Source organism: Cibotium barometz, chromosome 47 (assembly GCF_041138505.1).
Source record: "Cibotium barometz isolate CiBa-2024 chromosome 47, ASM4113850v1, whole genome shotgun sequence".
Classification (NCBI taxonomy): Eukaryota; Viridiplantae; Streptophyta; class Polypodiopsida; order Cyatheales; family Cibotiaceae; genus Cibotium; species Cibotium barometz.
In genome coordinates this window covers 31,802,718-31,824,050 of record NC_141092.1, presented here as the reverse complement: position 1 = coordinate 31,824,050, position 21,333 = coordinate 31,802,718, and the positions used below count along the sequence as shown (strand labels likewise).

At 38.6% G+C, this 21,333-nt stretch overlaps 1 protein-coding gene across 1 annotated transcript; it reads left to right on the top strand.

Moving 5' to 3' along the window:
* The first annotated feature begins 15,860 nt into the window (after nucleotides 1–15,860).
* LOC147611590 (uncharacterized) lies at nucleotides 15,861–20,980 on the top strand. Its single transcript, XM_086784669.1, has 3 exons — nucleotides 15,861–17,464; nucleotides 19,463–19,804; nucleotides 19,922–20,980. The coding sequence occupies exons 1-3, from the start codon at nucleotides 17,144–17,146 to the stop codon at nucleotides 20,420–20,422; spliced, it is 1,164 nt and encodes a 387-aa protein (XP_086640795.1). The 5' UTR covers nucleotides 15,861–17,143; the 3' UTR covers nucleotides 20,423–20,980.
* Nucleotides 20,981–21,333: the final 353 nt, after the last annotated feature.

Genomic DNA, 21,333 nt, shown 5'->3' with positions numbered 1-21,333 from the left:
ATTTGATTTCTATGCATAGAAAGATGCATAAAGGAAATTTTATTAATTATAAAAGTGTTATTCTTATTAAATTTGATTTCTATGCATAGAAAGATGCATAAAGGAATTTTTTTAATTATAAAAGTGTTATTCTTATTAAATTTTATTTCTATGCATAGAAAGATGCATAAAGGAAATTTTTTAATTAGAAAAGTGCTATTCTTATTAAATCTAATTTCTATGCATAGAAAGATGCATAAAGGAAATTTTCTTATTATAAAAGTGTTATTCTTATTGAATTTGATTTCTATACATATAGAAAGATGCATAAAGGAATTTTTTTTATTATAAAAGTGTTATTCTTATTAAATCTGATTTCTATGCATAGAAAGATGCATAAAGAAATTTTTTTATTATAAAAGTATTATTCTTATTAAATTTGATTTCTATGCATAGAAAGATGCATAAAGGAAATTTTTTTATTATAAAAGTGTTATTTTTATTAAATTTGATTTCTATGCATAGAAAGATGCATAAAGGAATTTTTTTATTATAAAAGTGTTATTCTTATTAAATTTGATTTCTATGCATAGAAATAAATATGCATAAAGAAAATTTTTTATTATAAAAGTGTTATTCTTATTAAATTTGATTTCTATGCATAGAAAGATGCATAAAGGAAATTATCTTATTTTAAAAGTGTTATTCTTATTAAATTTGATTTCTATGCATAGAAAGATTCATAAAGGAAATTGTTTTCATTATAAAAGTGTTATTCTTATTAAATCTGATCATCTGTGGGGATTAAGGTTATAAAATTCAAGGAATTTTGGTATGAAATTCAGAATTCCGATGAAGAAGTTTTGGGGATACTGATTCAATAAATACTCTTATATTCAAAAGAAAATCAAACTAAAAACTTGTATAAAAACCCCGTTTTCTTAAAAGGACTATCTTACGCCAGAATGCTGGAGGGAGCATTTGGTATATGTTTTTCTAAGGGAAGTTCGATTGCAATCAACTGGCGGGGAGTGTTCAAAGGATGGCTCTCGCGGCAAAGCTTGCCCAGGTCTTGTTGACCAGCCCAGTATGGTTGAAAAATGGTACGCTTCTGGTACGATGGGCGAGGGCCGACGAAGTGGTCCCTGAGTGATTAGATGTGTGATGAGAAGTGATGTGAATCAGATAGATGTGAATGAATGGATGAGACGTAATGTGATGTGAATCGGGATGTGAATGAATGAGATAAAATGACATGTGAATCAGATAGATGTGAATAAATGGATGAGATGTAATGTGATGTGAATCGGGATGTGAATTAATGAGATGTGATGACATGTGAATCAGATAGATGTGAATGAATGGATGGATGGAATGTGATGTGAATAGATGTGATGAGATGCGATGTGAATAGATGTCATGTGAATCAAATAGATGTGAATGAATGGATGAGATGTAATGGGATGTGAAGTGGGATGTGAATGAATGAGATGTGATGTGAAATGGGATGTGAATGAATGAGATGTGAATCTGGATGTGAATGAATGATATGGGATGTGAATGGATGAGATGTGATGTCATGTCATGTCATGTGAATTGGGATGTGAATGAATGATAGGGGATGTGAATGGATGAGATGTGATGTCATGTGAATCGGGATGTGAATGAATGATATGAGATGTGAATGGATGAGATGTGATATGATGTGAATGGATGAGATGTGATGTCATGTGAATCGGGATGTGAATGAATGATATGGGATGTGAATGGATGAGATGTGATGTCATGTGAATCGGGATGGGAATGAATGATATGGGATGTGAATGGATGAGATGTGATGTCATGTGAATCGGGATGTGAATGAATGATAGGGAATGTGAATGGATGAGATGTGATGTGATGTGAGTCGGAATGTGAATGAATGAGATGTGATGTCATGTGAATCAGGATGTGAATGAATGATATGGGATGTGAATGGATGAGATGTGATGAATGATATGGGATGTGAATGGATGAGATGTGATGTGATGTGAATGGATGAGATGTGACGCGATGTGAATCGGGATAAATGTGAATGAATGAGATGTGAGGTGAAATGATGTGATGTGATGTGGATTGGGGTAGATATGAATGAATGAGATGTGAATGAATGTGATGTGGATATGGGTAGATGTGAGTGGATGAGATGTGATGAGGATAATTGAGGAAAGATGTGATGAGATAGAAAATGATGTGATTGGATGAGAATGGGAATACATATGAATTTGATGTGGATTAAGTAATGTGGATTGATGTGGAACAATGTGGAAAGACGAGAGTTCGTTATAGAAACTGTATTTATGACCTGTTTTTAAATGACTATTTTATGTCAAAAATGCTGGGGAAGTATTTTGACTGTCTTGTGAATGAGGTGGTAGAGACCTAACTAATAAAGTTGCAACAACTGACGGAGAATCAATAGAGGACGTCTCACATAGCAAGGTCGGCCGAGGTCTTGACGAGCCTCAGTTCGATTTAAATGGTGAGCTTCTGATATGGTGGATGAGGGACCAAGGAAACGGCCTATGAGTGAAACGCTAGGTGACCTGCGAAGGATCCTAGAGAGTGCCGACCATACGGTGCTCGGGCTCTGCCGAAGATACCCACACGTGCATCGAGGAAGATATTGAAACAAGGAGTAAGAGTTTTTTTCTGAATTCGGTTATGGATCTGGTTGATTGACCTTGCTGGTCCTCAACGGATGAGTTCATGGCTCTTTTATATGGATCTGTTAGTTGATCTTGTTGATCTTCAACGGAGATTCCATCTGGATTTTTATAAGTGAATATATTGCCAGGTAGTATGAGCTAGGAACTATTGAAAAGGCCCGTGAGTGGACAGGTGGTGAGTGTTCTGGTTGCCAATGATGCCATAGGTACACCGATGAAGGAATGATTGGAAATTAGGATTCAACCGGATATTTTGGAGGATTATGATCAATGACACTATGGTTTCATTAAAAGATTGTTTTAAAGACAGTTGAATCTATGAAAAAGGCAATTTCATATTGGGTGTGTAAGTGGTGTGACTAGCTTTAAGTTTGCATGAATATCTGGCTAGGAGGCCTGGGAACTCTTTTCGGTGGTACCCAGGACAAAACCTTACTAAATTCCTAATTGGATCCTATCACTATAGTGGTTGGGCAGCTGGCTAACCCATGGGACTGGACTGATGGATCCCTAAAATGAGACCCAGGACAAAACCTTACCAAATTCCTAATTGGATCCTATCACTATAGTGGTTGGGCAGCTGGCTAACCCATGGGACTGGACTGATGGGGTTAGGCTGGACTGATGGATCCCTAAAATGAGACTCAATTCTGTTATGGTAGGATAGATGAAATAAATCCCGGATAAAAATTATTTTATGGAAAAGAATCAACGGCTGTGCCTCTGAATGAGGAAAAAAGCGTTGGTCTCTATGATCCAAGTGCAAGTCTTTTCCTTGATCTGACTATGGGACTTACGGGTTCAGTCAGATCAGTTCAGTTAGTTAAGGCTCTTGACTACGTTAGAGTAAAAATATTTTGGCGGAATTGCCCGTGCTTTCTGGGCGAGGGAAGTTTTTCTGGGTTCAGTTTTGGGAAAACTGAGGGATTAGCCTCTTGTCGGATATCCGTGGGCGAGGCCCCGAGTGAGGGACCCTACCCCATGCAAGAAGTGCTTCTCCCACTGCCTGCACCCTAGAATTCGTTGCGCAGAGGGGACAGTGATCTTTCAGTTCTCTTTAGATCTAAAAAACTATATGGAACCTCACCTCTTTAAAGGAGATCATTCACTTTCTAAGAAAGGCATAAGGACTTGGGCTTATATCTAGCACTTTTATCACAAAAGATGGCTTACTAGATTAAAAATATTAATAGTGTTTAGGGTAAATGCTAAGGATTTGGACCTCATCCAAGATAGAATAAACTTCTAGGATCCTTTACTATCTCCTCTCATTCAGGGACCAAAGGTCTCCTTCTCCTTTGTTTTCTTAGTTTTCCCATTCAATGTAATCGTCTTGCCCATTCCTTCCTTTCCTCCTCATCCATATCTCCATGTCAACCTCAATGTGGATAGATAGCTTATCAACTGGCATAGAAGTCAATGGAAATTTAGGTTTCATCATGTATGGTCTAAAAGAATAGCTCCTAAAAAGTCCTACCTCATGTGGCTTTTCCTCCACAAAGCTCTGTAGACCAATCATTGTGCTACTAAGATTGGTATAGGGTTTGGCCTCTACCCTAGATGTAAAAGAGAGGAGGAAACTATAACCCACATTTTCATCAACTGTGAATGGAACTCCATTATTTTGGATTTTCTCCATGTCGGCATCAATTCATTTCATCCTACTGGTCTAAACTAGAAATAAATCCTATTAGGTAAAGCTAATGGTTGTTCTATTAAATTATGGAATATCATTAGAGCATCACTTATCTAGACATTGTGGAAAAATAGGAATGCCTTTCAATTTCGAAGATAAGAAGTATGATATGCACTTGGACCTAAAAATTTCTTTATTTTTTCAAATGAAAGGATGGTTGGATCAGAAGAAGAAAATGCGCTCAGCCACTCTCTTGTCACTTGAGACGACTCAAAGAATTATGACATGCTAGAGGCAGACTAGGCCTTTATTTGGTGCAAGGAAGAAATTTAGGATTCTACCTCCTCCTTGATTAATAAAGAGAAACAAGTTATTACTAATCTGGATGCTCACGATGAAGAACTCACATGATACCTTTGCCAACTAACCAAGGTTGAGAGAGTATTGACAAAGAATGAAGCCTTGTATTTTCTATTTACTTAGATATTGAAGTTAAGATTCTTCATTTAAAAAGCTTAATATTCTCTCTCTACTTCTTTTTTTTTATATAATTCCAATCTTTTTAAGAAAATGATATAAAGATGTAAATGTATCTTAAGTTCTCGCTTTGAGCCGCTATAAACATTGTATGTATGGGAGGAGGGGGTGAGGAGCTCCTTATTGCGAGTTCTCACCATGATCAAAAAACTTGCTAATATGATAAAATACTAGATGTAAACGTATCTTAAGGTCCATCTTGGATCCAATATTAACATTGCATGTATGGGAGGAGGACAAGGAGATTATTACCAAGCTTACAACCTACCCAAGTTTCAACCTCTTCTCATGTTGGACCAGAGAAAAGCTACGGTAGGAAAAATATCTAAGCTTTTAAGAGACTAGGTTAAACATTGGCTTGCGCAACAGGTGGTGATGCTTGATCTGATTTCTGAGCCCTCAAAGTTGTTAGGCATCCCTAAAAATTCAATTAAAATACTTATATTGAACCTCCAGTTTTATGTGGAGACACTCAAAGGGAATGTTTTTGTAAAAGAGAAATTTTTTTGTGGTTTTATTCTCAAGCATAAATCCCCCTTTAATTAAGGGTATAATAAACTTCATTTTTTACCCAATTTCAATTGATGAGAGTTAGCTGGTCATTGACAAGCCAATAAAAGTAGGCATTTGAAAATTTTCCATGCATGATGCTTGAAATAAAAATTGGTTGTTGAAGGTTAGGGAGAAATAAATTAGAAGAAAACAAAATGACCCACAATTCTTGTGGATCTTATGACCTCCACACATGGGATTTTCTTACTATGACAACCTTCAATATTTGCATGATTCCAATCAATGCAAGTGCGGTGGTCATTGGTAGCCTTATAAGAAAGGAACATTTTTGAGAAGTTTGAAACATGTGTGTTTGAAATATACACTGGTTGTTATAGGTTGGGGAGAAATAAACTAGAAAAAAAGAAGATCCATAATTTATGAGCTCAATACCCCACCTTGACATTAGGGACAAAGTACATCCTACTTTTTTTAAATATAAATGCTTAAAATAAAAGCTATGAATGGTTATTCATGCAAGTGACCACCTAGTCACTCACATATTTCAATGGGCCTTACTTTGCTTGACTAACTAATGAGCTTCCACTATACACATTTAATACAATGATAATTAGGGCCAAAAATGAAAAAAAAGGGCCTTGTAAGGATTATATTAACTTTCTTAATCAAAGTGATTTTACTAAAATAGTAGAGACAAATAGCTATATTAAATGTTTCCCTTTACCTATATTTAGAGGATAGTGTCTTTAATATGCCATCCATCATAGTGTCTTTAATTCACCTATACTTGGAAAATTTCTTACCTACTTTAGTGCACTCTTGAATGTTTTCTAAAATAATCTTAATTTAAAAAATGTAATCCATAACATACTTCTCTCTCCCATAGGGCATGACACGAGTTTTTCCCTCTCTTTTATTTTTACTATGTTTTTCTCTCTCTTGGCCATCTCTTGCTTTCTCTTTGAATATTTATCATTTTGTGTTTAATTTTTCTTTCTTTCCTCTTCCTGCTATGGCAACTCAATGTGTTGTCCCTCACTCAAAGAAAAGACACCATATCAACTTGGTGCTAAACAAAGACTACTCCACATGGAGAGAAGACATTGTGAGTGGCCTACCGCGACTACATACCATAGCAATGACACAACACCAACAAATTGGCTATTCTAGGGTTCATAGTTGAATACAAACACATTGATGGTTTAATTATTATAGAGAAGCCAAAAAAAGACATCAAAATTCAAGTATGACATGTATAATAACATATTTACAGACGTTAAAACGGTCCAATTAAGCATGGTAGAGTTTATGAGTTCATAATAGGGTATTGTGAGGGTAATATTACTATTTTTTAACATGATTGATGAGGAAAAAATCTTTAAACATAAAAAAATAGATAGAATTAGTATAGGACTGATGGAGAAATCTTTAAATCAAGGTAAGGGATACTAGCCATTACATAGTCACAGATGAAGCTATGGTACCTAGGGGGGCAGCTGTACAGTCCCAGATAAGAGTCATTATACTCTCGAGTGGTTGTTCTCACACACTAAAATTCCAAGTATCATTAATGCTCAATATAAAGGTAAGAAATTTGTGGTGGGATGGGGTAGGAAAATTTACAATAGCATGGCACATGAGTGCCGATTTGAAATTACTGAACGTGCATGTATGGGGTGTGTGGTGGTCCTAGATCAGCATACCCATTCCTGGATTGCATGGTAGACATGAACAATCTGGAATGGTATAACCCTAAAAATTGTACGAAGCTTTCATCCAGAGAAAAGAGAAAGGAAGTAACTCGAGATGAAGACCAAACCAAGGCTAAAGGAAAATTAAAGGCCAAGAGCAAGGGAAATTTAACCAAAAAAAGCCAAAGTCAAGGGTGAACCATGTATTGTGTGTGTAAGGATTCCATACCTCCTATAAAGCTAGATAGAGTTCACGTTTGTACTTTACATGTAGATATTAGAATACTAGAGCTTCATCTTACTATGTTCATTCCATTTTTCCATTATTGGATGCATGTTTAGAGAAATGTGATATATTAATCTCTAACATGGGTGTTCATGATGGATATCTGCAGCTTAAAAAGGATGATAAGCAATCAGGTATCATTGGTGATGTTCTAGCAGATGTGCTAATGAGAGGATCCAAAGCCAGGAGGTTCTTGTTGAACTATGAGAACAAACAGGTTACAATAGTATGAGAATGTTGGAAATATATATGCAAGCACACAATTAACCAAGCTAGTGATCCAAGGATGACAAATCTTCACATGAGTTTAGATAGAGTTTGATAATTTTATTAAAATATTATGTAAGTAGAAGACTGAAGGTGATTATGCAAGTCAGTTTGAAACAACAATCAAGATGTTTGCCTCTATATCTCAATAACATTTTTTGCATTGGTAGTGTTAAAAAAAATAAGTGAGCGTTTGTGAGAAGAGGAAGCAGGCTAGTATTGCACTAGATCAACATAAACAATGAAGGAAAGACCTTTATAACATAGGTCTATTATAAGATTGTGTTGAAACTAATAATGGTACAAAGGAAATAATCCCATCAAAGGAGTGTGTCACGGGAAGGAGGAAGGCTAACTAGAAGTAAAGTCACCTTCTTCCTTTTTATGGGTGCACTCCGGACTAAAGTGACCATGCTCTCCACATTTGCCACATTTCTTATGCATAGGATCCTTCTTAAAGCACTTAGCTTCTGTATTTCCCTTTCTTCTACAAAAAGAGCATTTAAGTGAGCCAAATTGAGTGTACAAAGCCTCATTGAACGTACTACCAGATGATGATGCCTCACTTTCTTTGATCCTCTTCTCCTCATCAAGGAGAAATGAGATGACTCCCTCTAATGCTAGATCCGAGACATGCCAGTGATGTAAATGTCGAACGGTCATGGAGACGCCTCGTGAGTGTTAGTTCATGTTGAGCTTGACATCTCAACAAAGAAGGAGGTGAGATCACCTAAAATCATAGGAGGTGGTTGCACAAACTAGTAGTAGCGTAACACAAGCAAAGTGAAAGAAACTAGGAGACGCCTCGTGAGTGTTAGTTCATGTTGAGCTTGACATCTCAACAAAGAAGGAGGTGAGATCACCTAAAATCATAGGAGATGGTTGCACAAACTAGTAGTAGTGTAACACAAGCAAAGTGAAAGAAACTAATATAAACAAGAAGAACCTTTCCTAGAAACAATAAAGAAAGAAAAACCTTGAGCAACCAAAAAAAAGGTGAGCTTTAGAAAGGTTACAACCCTTGATGAAAGGGGGAACTTTAGATGGGTATACTCACCATTTTGAAAAGGGGAAATTTGAAGAGAAATGAAGGGGTGCCTTTTGGGTACACCCTTTTGGGAAGGATCACCATGTACATAACAAGACGGTGTGGGGAGAAAAAGAATAGGGGCAAAGGGCATAAACAAGGTTACAACCCTTGATGAAAGGGGGAACTTTAGATGGGTATGCATACCATTTTGGAAAGGGGAAATTCAAAGAGAAACGAAGGGGTGCCTTTTGGGTATACCCTTTTGGGAAGGATCACTATGTACAATAAGATGGTGTGGGGAGCGAAAGAATGGTTGCGACGGGCGTAAACAATCAACGCCAACCATAGCAAGGAAAGCCCGGCCACATGCGGCCAAACAACATGGGCATGTGCCACAACCAAGCTAGCCCAAACACAGTAGCACGGTTGGCTACATAAGCGTTGAGAAGAAAGCGCCACACGAGCAATAAACCATAGCACGAGTAGCACACACGGTCACGTGAGGAGAGTGTATTGTCTCTCTCTCACTGTTTTAATGAGTGTTCAATGTTGTATATGAACCTAAGTTTGAAACTCCTGCACACTATATGGGATAAATCTCACAGTATGTGTGGCTACAGTTTGTGAGAACTCTTTCTCCCTTTAAAAAAAAGAACACAACACATTTCACTTGAGATTTTAGACACACAAAAGGCCTTGATAAAAAAATGTACAATTATATTGATTTATTATGTGTCTTGAGCATTGAGAGGTGATATACACACTCAAGAATGGCAATAAGAATGACAACAACATAGATGAAATTCAGATTCAATGAAAGGAGAAGGACCTTGTGAACCTTTAGGCTGACCAAGAAATCTTGAGATAAGGAATTTTTGTTTAATACCATTGTTTATAAATTGCAACACTCTTATATGCTAATTAAAAACACATTCCAACAAGATTATTCATTGTCAAAGTGTGTGATGAAAATACTTTTATATGTGGTGACATAAATATATTAGCATTGATATATACCCATTTTCTCTTGATTGTGTCTTGTAAAGATGATTACCTCTATTTGATATACACATTTTGTCTTGATTGTGTCTTGTAAAGATGATTACCCCTATTTAATATACACATGTCTTGTGCTGCATAAACATTGAGCCTATCAGTGGGAGGGATATTTAGACAAGATTGCATTGCACATTCCAGACAATTACATAGTCGCACACTCTAGCCATTGGTCCTTTTCTTATTGGGCTTGGTTTTGGAGCTTGAGGAGAGTTGTCAGTTTTGAGCATCTCTCTTGTTGGGTGTTCTTAGGCTTGGGTTTAGCACTAGAGCTTAGGCTCAAGAATATTTCCTAACAACCATATCTACCTCCTCATCACCTCCCTCGTCCCTTTCAGAATATCTTTCCAAGTTGTCTCTGTTTGCTAATTAAATCTTTCCTCAGAGGATGTCTCATTATCTCAGGTGTTTCATTCTAGGAGAAGGAGCTTGTGAACCTTTAGGCTGACCAAGAAAGCTTGAGATAAGGTATTTTTGTTCAATACCATTGTTTATAAATTGCAACACTCTTATATGCTAATAAAAAACACATTCAAACAAGATTATTCATTGTTAAAGTGTGTGATGAAAATACTTTTATATGTGGTGACATAAATATATTAGCATTGATATACACATTTTCTCTTGATTGTGTCTTGTAAAGATGATTACCTCTATTTGATATACACATTTTCTCTTGATTGTGTCTTGTAAAGATGATTACCTCTATTTGATATACACATTTTATCTTGATTGTGTCTTGTAAAGATGATTACCTCAATTTAATATACACATGTCTTGTGCATAAACATTGAGCCTATCAGTGGGAGGGATATTTAGACAAGATTGCATTGCACACTCCAGACAATTACATAGTCGCAACCACAGGTCCTTTTCTTATTAGGCTTGGTTTTGGAACTTGCGGAGAGTTGTCAGTTTTGAGCATCTCTCTTGTTGGGTGTTCTTAGGCTTGGGTTTAGCTCCAGATCTTAGGCTCAAGAATATTTCCTAACAACCATATCTACCTCCTCATCACCTCCCTCGTCAGGGGTTCCTTTTTGAATATCTTTCCAGGAGGTTGTCTCTATCTGCGAATTAAATCTTTCTATAGAGGATGTCTCATTATCTCAGGGGTTCACCTAGAATTGTGTAAGTGTAGCACGTGAGTTCATTAAAAGGGGTTTTTTAATTCAAAATTTTAAGGAAAATGTATAGAAATACATTTATAAAAGGGATTTTTTTAAATCAATTTTGGGAAAAAACCATAAGTTTATGAAAAAAAGAGGTCATTTTATTCATCACATGAAAAATTCATAGGTAAGGGATTTTTTAAATACCCCTTGAACGCACGTGATACATAGGATTCCTAGTAATGCACCCCTCGAGCTCATTATATATCCTTCCCATGGGGCTGAATGGATTCAAGTACATCTAAGGACTTAGGTTACTTTGGGACTTGCTGCCTCCCACTTCCTTACCTGCACGTTTGGTTTGTGCCTTTTTGGCTTCATCTTTAATCTGTCTAAGATTGGCCTTACCCTTAGCCTTATCAGTCACTTTGGTCCAGCTTGACCTCCTCCCTCAGTTTCTAGTTTTCTTTTCCCTTTATCCTCCTTTCTCAGGTTTTCACTGCTCTCTTTCTTTCCTACCTTTCTATCCTCGCTTGGTTCACTAGCCTTCCTCTCCTTGCTTCTAGGTTTTCTTAAGGCATACAAAATTCCTTTCTAGTGCCTGAAATTACTTAAAACTCAAAGGCTATGAAGGAAATATAATCACTCTATGAGAACTGTGCATACATCACATAATAACACTAATCACTTGATATAATAAAGATACAGTTAGGAAAATATTCAAAAATGGCAACTGTGGCATATGGTACTAATAAAAGCAAGAGAAGTTATCCAAAGTTTACGTGTAGGACCCATTAACCTAGTAAGGCTAGATGTGAACCAAGTTACTTTTGTAGTTTGGATGTTTACCATTGTAGGAAGCACAGAAATACATTAACTTATTTGGAGTATCCTATATCATGGTAAGTGAATCCATGGGCCACTTTACCAAATGTTAGAAGGTTACACCTATGTAAAGTGCATGTAAATAAGCTTCAATTGCAAAGAGAAAATGTGTGTGTGTGTGTGTGTGTGTGAGAGAGAGAGAGAGAGAGAGAGAGAGAGAGAGAGAGAGCAAAGCCAACGAGTACCATGAAAATTGAGGGCAGGTGGAGGGGGGTTGAATCATGGGGTCCCCAAGGGCCTCTTATGTGAGAACATTGTGGTGAGAGTCTTATTGTCTTTTGTTTCGTCTTCGCGATACTAATCCCTAGATTTCATAATTTTCTATAACGAACATCATTTCCATGAATAGTTGTCTTTTACCCATATGCCAAATCAAATCATGTTGGACTATAGCCCATAAACCAGTGAGGGATTCAAAGGAGAAGGGAGATAGAGCCACCTATGGTAGGGGTAGGTGGTGGTATTGGGTGAAGGTTGCACCTAGAAAGAGCACATGTGGGCTTTCTACCTATGCTACTAGATGGCATGACATGTTAATTAAGCTGAACTTTGTTGCTTATTTTTGACTTCCATCACACATGTAGGTTGAGAATGTTTTGCTTAGTGAAAACAAGTTTCTTTTGCCATATGTTCCCATAAAGTTTGCTACAAACAAGCCTTTTAGAGTTGTTTCTTAAACTTCAACATTAAGACAACATTGGATTTTTTGAAAACATTCTATACTTCAACATCAAGACAACATTGGATTCTTTAAGATTTGTTGCCAAGTGCCCTCTTGGCAACAAATCTTAAATCTTGATGCATCACATCATTTGTTTTTAACATTGTAATGTAAAATACAAAAACTTATCGAATGCCATGATCGATTAAAAACTATTTGAAAGATGCAAGGTTTTATTGTGTAGATTTCAAAATACAATTGTTTTCTTTAAAAAAGAAACGCAGCATCATTTTGAAGAAAACATTTGAACCTTCTTACAAAGGTTTCTACTACAAAATGCAACCCATTAAATGAAGAATCCATTGCAATAAAGTGTGGTGTTTGATTCTTTCTTTTCATAAGGGGACATGGAGCAAGATTGGAAGAAAACAATAGACTTTGACTCTTTCTTTCCACAAGGATGGATTGTGTGAGCATGCAAAGTGAAAATTGAGTGAAGGTGATGGGGAAGGACTTGGTTGTGATGGAAGGTTTATTCATATATTTGTGCTCTTGGTAGTGATGGAACATCCTTATGTGTTTTATTCCATATTTCACTTTGAATGATAAGAGGCTTTATATAATACAAAACGTAGCTTTTTCTCCCCTCTACATGTATTGATACTCCTCTATAGGTTATGTAAAATTTAGCAACAAGTGTCCATTATAACCTATTATTTATTGTAATGTATCACTTATTAAAAATATATATACATCATCGAATCATGTAGATTTGTATATACTAAGATTGAGGAGAATTTGGGGCCCCTGAAAACTTCATCGAGCCTTCCCGTCTCGGTAATTGTTGGTTTGCATGTGAGCTTGAATCAACAACCTGGGTCCTTATGGAGCCTTTTCTTCTTTTTATTTTTTTCTTGATTGCAAAGCATGACCAATGCAAGGGATGTGGGCAAGTGATTAGGTGCATTTGTACCAAAAAGGTTTAGAGTAGTGGGGTTCCAACTTCCACCCTATGATTGTAAGGGATGAATGTATAGAAGTAAAGAGATGAGGAAGAATGTGAGGTGTGAAGAGTGGTGTGGAGATGATATGATAGGGCATGCGAAAGGAATAATAATTCTTCATACATCATGGTAGTAGTCCAATGCCTAAAATTACCAATCCAACAACTAGAGAATGTCCACTTTACAATGGATTGTGCTAGTTGATTAGATAGGAGTTACAATTCCTTTCTAGTGCTTGAAATGACACAGAACTCTAGTTGCTTTGAACGAAAGTTGATTCCTCAACGAGAAGTGTGCGTGCATCAAAGAACGATATGTATATTCTACAAAACTATAATATAGCGGGGTAGACACCATGTGTCAGAGAAGAGAAGCAAGAGAGACAGAGAGAGGAGAGAGAAGAGACAAAGAACAGAGAGAAGAGGACATCCACTTGGCTTCTCCTCACTAGAATGTGAATATGTAGCACTCCACTTCTCCTCACAAGATGGTTGTCTACTCTATGTGTGTGTGTGTGTGTGTGCACGCGTGCGTGTGTGCGGGTGTAGATGTGTGTGGATCGATGATTCAATGAATCTGGATTTAGTATTGTACTAGATATCCTTGGAAATGGGAATGAATTGAGGGGTGTGTGCTTACTTAGCTTTCATTAGGTGTAAGATTGTTTCTTATTCAAAGGGTTACCTAGCTTCTTTTATCAAGACGAGTAACCTCAATCGTTTTCGATAGGTAGACAGCCCCCCCTCGAACCTCGAAACTGTGTGTGCCCGAGCCTCCCAATTCCGGCCACGTAGCAACTTTGTGAAACTCATCCTTTACACAATAGAGAATTTTGGTAAAGTGAGGCGACTCTAGGGCAAAGTGAAAGTGAGACCAAGAGAAAGTAGTGTGAAGGCATGAGATAAGGTGAAAGGAAAGGGCAGGAGAAAGTGAAGAAAAAGAATGCAAAAGGGGGGTTGAAAGAAAAAGAAGAAAGCAGCACCTGTGGAGCCAAGGTGGCCACGGGCAAGTGTGGAGTCCGAGGCATGGGGGTGCGTTCAGGGACGAAGGGGCCCATGTGAAGGGAGCCCAGCAGAAAGCAAAAAAGCTGGAAAAAGTCAAATTGCAGACAGTGTGCAGACAAGGGGATGATGATGAGCATCGAGTACTACTAGACTCTAGATAGAAGAAGTGGCAGTGTGAAACTCTGCAGAATGTGAATGTACATGCATGGTTGATGCGAGCCAGGCAGGCAGCTTGGGGAGAGGGAGAATCACGTGGGTTCATGTCCCTCCCTTCCACTGTCCACCTTGGATTTTAGGAATCCCAATGGAGCTCCCCCAAAGAAAGGAGTAATTGCCCAAAAAAAAAAAAAACTCCCAGTTTTTTTTTCCCATAATGGATTCTCCTCAATATTTTCGTCATGAATTTTTAATACCATCATGTGCCCAACTTTTCATATTTTTTAGAAAATTCTGGGAACATGGGTCCTCACGATTGCTTTCACAATGGCCAGCTTTTGCCTCATTTAGGAATTTGGAAAATTTTGGTGGGAATTTGGTGGATTTCAGTTTTTAAAAATGGCCAATTTTGAGCCTAGCTTTAGAAAATTGGCCTAGCTTTAGGGTGTATCAATTACATCAATCCTTTTCATCATGGATTGAAGAGGAAATTTAAAAAAAAAATTGGACCAAAATATATATATATATTTATATATTTATATATTTACCAAAAAGCTTCACAACTTATCATCTTACTCATTCAAACCCTATTTAATAAACTGCAAATTAGAGCCCACCTAGAGGATGCACCACTGAAGCCTTGATTGAAGTCTGCACTTAGCTTGGATATCACATATCTTGGGAAAAATCTTCTTTTTTATTTGAGGATGATAGGAAATTTTAAATCTTAAATAAGCATTTTCTTGGCACTTGGTCTAGACTCTACTTATAACAAAACCTTTAATTTTTTGAAAAGGAAATATTTCTTTGAACAAGTTATAGGGTAAGCTGTACCTCCTATCTTTTACCAAACCCAGGTATGTATTATTGAAAAATGGCCAACAATTCAAGAACAAAAAAACAAAAAATGGCCAACAATTCAGGTATGTATTATTGAAAAATGGTCAACAATTCAAGAACTAAAAAACAAAAAAACTAAAGTTTTGGAAGGATAGGTTCTCAAGAGAGAGATGCTGAATTTCCCTAATTTAAGATTGTGGCTGATTAATCCATATGTGTTCTGAACAACTTAAGAAATTCAAAATAATTAAAGCTTAAGGAAGCCGATTTGGCCTTGATTAAGCATAGTGAGATGGGATTAAGGGAAGTTAAGGGGTTGCTTGGATTTTAATCCAAGGTTTTGGTAGAGAAGTGGTGGTGGTAATGATGGTGCCATCATCCATGAATCCATTGTGGTGGTAGTGATAATGATGCCATGATGGTGGTGATGATGATGATGATGGTGGTGTTTGCCCCACCCCACTACTAGCTACTAAACTAGTGCCCAGATTATGAATTTATGAGAGAGAAGGTACTACAGACACAGATGGGGAGAACACCAAGGGCCTCCAGGATTTAGTGTCTTTCTTTTGTCAGCTTTTCCATAAATCCTGTCTCCCACCTTTTCCTTTCTCTTTGCCACTCACCTTCTCTAGTCCCCTGGTTATGCACACCATAGCAGCAGCATCAGCAACAGTTGAAGAGCTTCACTAGAGAGCTTGTTCTGCTTGAGATTTCATGTGCTTGAGCAAACCCTAGACTGTTTCAAATCTTCATTTTGAGCAGCTTCAGAAACCCTTGTTACAGTTAACATCTAGTTAACCTAGCTCCAGAGATTAGTGCCCCTATGTGCAATCACACACCCTTATATACAGCAAATTTCTAGCCTAGGCATGCTTTGCAGCAGGTGAGAATCAAGAAATTCTTCTTGATTGTAGATTTTTAAGCTTTTCTTTGAACAGAAAGCTCCTTGACTGAGTTTATACAGCAAGCAGAAACCCATCAATGGACTTCTCTACTGCATTCTAGGGTCTTCTAGAGTTTGAGGACAGGGAACTCAATTTTGTCAGCTTGACCCCAATTGATCAAATCACCTAGTTTGGACAGCAAAGAACCCTAATTGGGCGAATTTCAAAGCTGTGAAGAAAGCAGAGATTCCTAATCGAGCAATGCTTAGAGCTTGACAGAAGCAAGAGACCTAGGAAGAAGTAAAAACCCTGATGAATATATCTTAGAGAGGTTGGAAGCAGCAAAGTCCTAGGCGAGAAAATCTCAGAGCTCGGAGGGAGCAGAAAACCCTAATCAGGAAAGAAGAGGCAGAAATCCTAGTCAATTAAAGTCTCAGAGGTTGGAAATTAGCTGAACAGAAGAAATCCCTGATTGAGCAACCTGGAAAGCTTAGGAAGAGGCAGAAACCCGGATTCAGGAAGGAGCAGAAAGCCTTATTCACAGAGTTTGGGAAGAAGCAGAACCTATAATCCCCTGGGAAGAAGCAGAAACTCTAATTGAAAGAGCATCCCGCGGAAAGAGCAGAAACCCCAATTGACAGAGCTTGGGAAGAAGCAGAAGCCCTAATTGACATAGCTAGAAGGAGCAGGAACATCTATTGGGCATACATACCTTGGGAAGCCAGGGCCTGGGGAAGAAAGTAGAAACCCTTCTCTCAAACACCAGGAGATCTTTTGCAACCTGTGATAGTTTCAAAATGGAAACCCTATTTCAAAGAGCTTGAAAACCCTATCTCAAAGAGCTTGCAAAGCCTCATTTTACAGTTTTTCTTGAGCCTCTGGGTTGGGGATAGAATGCTGTCCAAGAGGAGAAGCTCGTGCTCTGCTATCAGCCCTGTAGGGGACTTCTTAGCTCCACTGTGGGAAGGCCCAACACCAGATGCATACCAAGACAATGGCGGCAGGCACAACAGGAAGGAAAAATCTTGGGAAAGCATGCTACACTGGGTGAAAGAGCAGGTGGAGAGAAGCTACAAGCTGCCTCAGCTCTTGCTTGCCAACAGGAGATCTGATCCGAAGCTTCTTCTGGGCGTTCTCGGCTGCCCCTTGGCTCCCTTCACCGTCTCCAACGATCACCTGCCGCTATGCCGCTTGTCAACGAAAGATGTACCCATTGTAAGAACCCATATCTTTCTCTCCAAATCTTGCAATGCAAGCTCAAAGATGGGTTCATTTGAGGTCCATGCTTTAGCTTGATTGCTAAATGTGCCCTTTTGTTTCTCATGTTATGGTTATTTTTCTTAACGCTTACCGTTCACATTGAGTGCTTTAGCTAATTCGTAGAGGGACATGAGAATGCTTAGAGCTACATGGAGAGTGGCGTCAGATGCCATAGTTTATAAACAGTGATACAGCTACCCAAGTAGATTTTGCACCACTTCCTATGCTCGAGCCTTCTTTTTTTAGCATACTTACCCACAACATAGAACTCAAGCATGTAAGAGGATACGACGTGCAATGTATACAAGAGAACACTCACAAGAAGTAGGATCTTTTACGACACACTTTTAAACTCAAATTGCACAATAAGAGAGAGAGAGAAGAATATTGTATTAGTGTATTTACTGAAGTGATACAATAGATGGCAAAGCCCCACACTCGTGTGCTCTTGTGTGAGAATAGAGCTTCTCTGATTTGGAACTGCTAAGACGGAAGTTGTATACTAGTACAAGTTAGGGAGTAGACTTACATTGATGAATGATGAATTGTATGTAGAAATGGGTTGGCCGTATATCTATATAGACCTGTATATGCGGGGCAGCCATGACATGACCGCATAGGTCCACGGTCATAGTGGGTGCCACAGTCCGCGGCGTAGACTCTGCCCATAAAGATGAACTAGAAATTACTATTGAGTTTCCCTACCTCCCACAACCCTTCAGGCTCATCTTGGGCTCCACAATGTCATGACAGGGTGTCCAAAAGTAAAGTCTCCTTACTCCGTGTGTGTGGATTGTTAAACGGTCCAGTGTAGAATGTAACCTATTTGGCAGTGTGCCAAATGTAGTCTAAGCCACCTCTAAACCATTTGGCCTCTTACGCCACCTTTATGTGTGAACATGGGGATGCACGGTGCTCGGGCTTCTCACCTATGTCTACTTCTCATAATGGGGGCCATACAAACATGAGTTAGCCGGTGCGTGGACAATACATTATGAGGGTGGAGCATTGATATCCAATAGAAGCTAACCACGTAGACCCACATCAGAGTGATTAAGCTAACACGTCAACACAGAAAGCCACAGTCAGATGGCATAATTTCAAAGAGTGCGATGAAGCTCCTCAAATTTATTCTTGGTCTTTGTCATGCTCTAGCGTTCTTTCTTAGCATGCTTACCATCAAAAGCTAAGCACAAAGACTCACAATGCTTACATGAACACATAAATACACATTAGATGGCACAAACCCAAAAAAAATTTGCCTTTTTTCTCAGCATACTTAGCCACATCATAGACCTCAAGTTACATAATAGTGGTTAACTTACTGAATGAGTGGGTCAATGCAATGATCATTAAGCTTTGGAAGGCTTTCTCAGCATGTCAAACCAGCTCACAGTGTTCAAGGTGCCTGAACAGAGCAACATACATAAAACTACACCCGTTTAGTCACTTGTCACATGTTGACTTACAAGAACTTTACGAGCTTTTTAAGGCTTTCAGGATTCCAAGCCCTTAGTCTTTCTAATTGATGGGCCTTGACATCAAGGATGATTTTTGACGAGCTGGGTCACCTTTCAAAATAAAGGGATTAGTAGAATTAGTACCGATTTTTTTTACATTTTACCTTATTTTTTAATGACCACTCAAAATAAATAACTCTATTTTTTAGAGCTAAAATACCCAAGTCCGACGAGCGTGTAGCTCAACTGGTAGAACTGTCGGGTTTCACGATGAGAACCTGGGTTCGATACCTAGGAGCTACACGACAGAGGGCAGCACACACTTCACGCAGAAATGCACCAAAAAAAACAAAGAAAAGAGAGCTAAAATACCCAAAAACCTGTCAAGAAGCAACCTTAAGGCCTTGTGGAAGTTTATTGTTTTGTGCAAGATGTTGCTTCAGTACAGCCCACTTCTTAACACAGTCACATAACCTGCTCTGTTTGTTGGCAGGAAACTTCATGTGCGCAATACATCATCCAACAGTATATTGCTGCAACTGGAGGCCTCAAGCTCTTAACCTCAATCAAGAACTCTTATACCAGAGGCAAAGTCAGAATGCTGACTTCTGAATTTGAGACGGCTACACGAATCACGAAGAATCCAATCAAGGCAGCGGAGAACGGGTGGTTTGTCTTGTGGCAAATGATGCCGGACAAGTGGCATGTGGAGCTGGAGATCGAGGGCAATACAGTGCAAGCTGGGAGCAATGGCAAGGTAGTGTGGAGGTATACACCATGGCTGGGTGCCCATGCAGCCAATGGCCCCGTGAGGCCTCTGCGCAGAGCTGTTCAGGTTTGATAATCCTCCATAGCCTCGTTTAACACAGGGCTTTTATTGATCTAATCTTAGCAGCAGTGAGAGGTTGAGTGCGCATTGATGAAGAGCTGCTTTTGTGCTTTTTGAAAGCAGGGGCTTGACCCAATAACTACTGCAAACCTGTTTATCAATGCTCGATGCATCGGGGAGAAGAAGATCGGAGATGAAGATTGCTTTGTGCTCAAGCTGTCAGCTGACCCAGCTACCCTGAGTTCAAGAAGCGATGGGCCTGCTGAAATAATACGGCATGTACTCTATGGATATTTCAGTCAGAGAACAGGCTTGCTCGTTTTCGTGGAAGACTCGCATCTGACCAGAATTCAGGCCAATGGGGCTGAGGCTGTCTACTGGGAAACTACAATTGAATCCTCTATACAAGACTACCGGCTAGTGGATGGTGTCAATATAGCCCACATGGGTCATTCTGTTGTCACTCTGTTCAGGTTTGGGGAGGAAGCCATGAGCCATACTAAAACAAGGATGGAGGAAATGTGGGCAATCGAGGAAGTCGCATTCAATGTGGAAGGCCTCTCCATGGACTGCTTTTTACCTCCTTCTGAAGTCGGAAAAGGGGTGCCAAAAAAGGGCCAATGAAGAAGAGATTACATAAGCATTGAAAACCATACTAAGCTCTTTATATGTGTAGAAAACAGCACACTAAGGGAAAAAAAAAAACAGAGGAGAAAGGAGGGGAACCCTGTAAAAGCTTGGCAAAATGAGGGCACACTCCCCCCCCACACACACACACAAAAAGACACTGACTTGCACCACTAATTCAAAGGGTTTTAGAAAGGCTTGGAGGAACGTTGATATGCTTCTGCAGTGGTAGCTCATGAGGATGGGTTTTGGTTTGCTTGATTGTCACAGGAACGAAAGCCGTGCCGTGCCGTGCCGTGCCGTGCCGTGCCCATGGCTCTAGAATGCAATGGAATTGCTATGCATTTTTGGCATGGGTACATTTAACAATACACTACTTGATGCATAATGACATAAGGATGGACCGGTAGCAGATCTCCTGCATCTGGTTTTTAGCATTAGAAGAGACAAGGGCCATAGCTACTAGCTATACTTCTTGGAATTGTAAACCCAAAAGGGGACTTTTGTATTTTAGATTTTCTAATTAACTGTTTTGATTGAGTTAGGATGTAAAAAGGAGCCTGCCTTATCAAGTTAAGCAATAGACAACTGGAGATAAATAACTGCCAATACATATATCAGCATGCAACTTTTATAACGATTTTCTTTGTCTTGCTATATCACAATGTAGCACCGTTATGCAAGGTCACACTTAGTGCACACATTGAGATGCTTTTTGATTATTTTATGAGGTACATAGATATGGCATTGTAGTCTGGGTTTGAAATGCCATATTGATGTCGTTCATAGGTATGCTTTGAGCTTATGAAGCTAGGGACACAAGAAAGGTAGATGAAAATGCATATATATCTTCCTACATGGTAACATGAATCAACTTATTAGTACTATTAATGCTACAAATAAAGGAA

Coding starts and splice junctions, on each gene's coding strand:
- LOC147611590 (XM_086784669.1), top strand. CDS start 17,144: ATGCTGTCCAAGAGGAGAAGCTCGTGCTCTGCTATCAGCCCTGTAGGG. Junction 17,465..19,462: donor CAACGAAAGATGTACCCATT/GTAAGAACCCAT, acceptor GTTTGTTGGCAG/GAAACTTCATGTGCGCAATA. Junction 19,805..19,921: donor CTCTGCGCAGAGCTGTTCAG/GTTTGATAATCC, acceptor TTTTGAAAGCAG/GGGCTTGACCCAATAACTAC.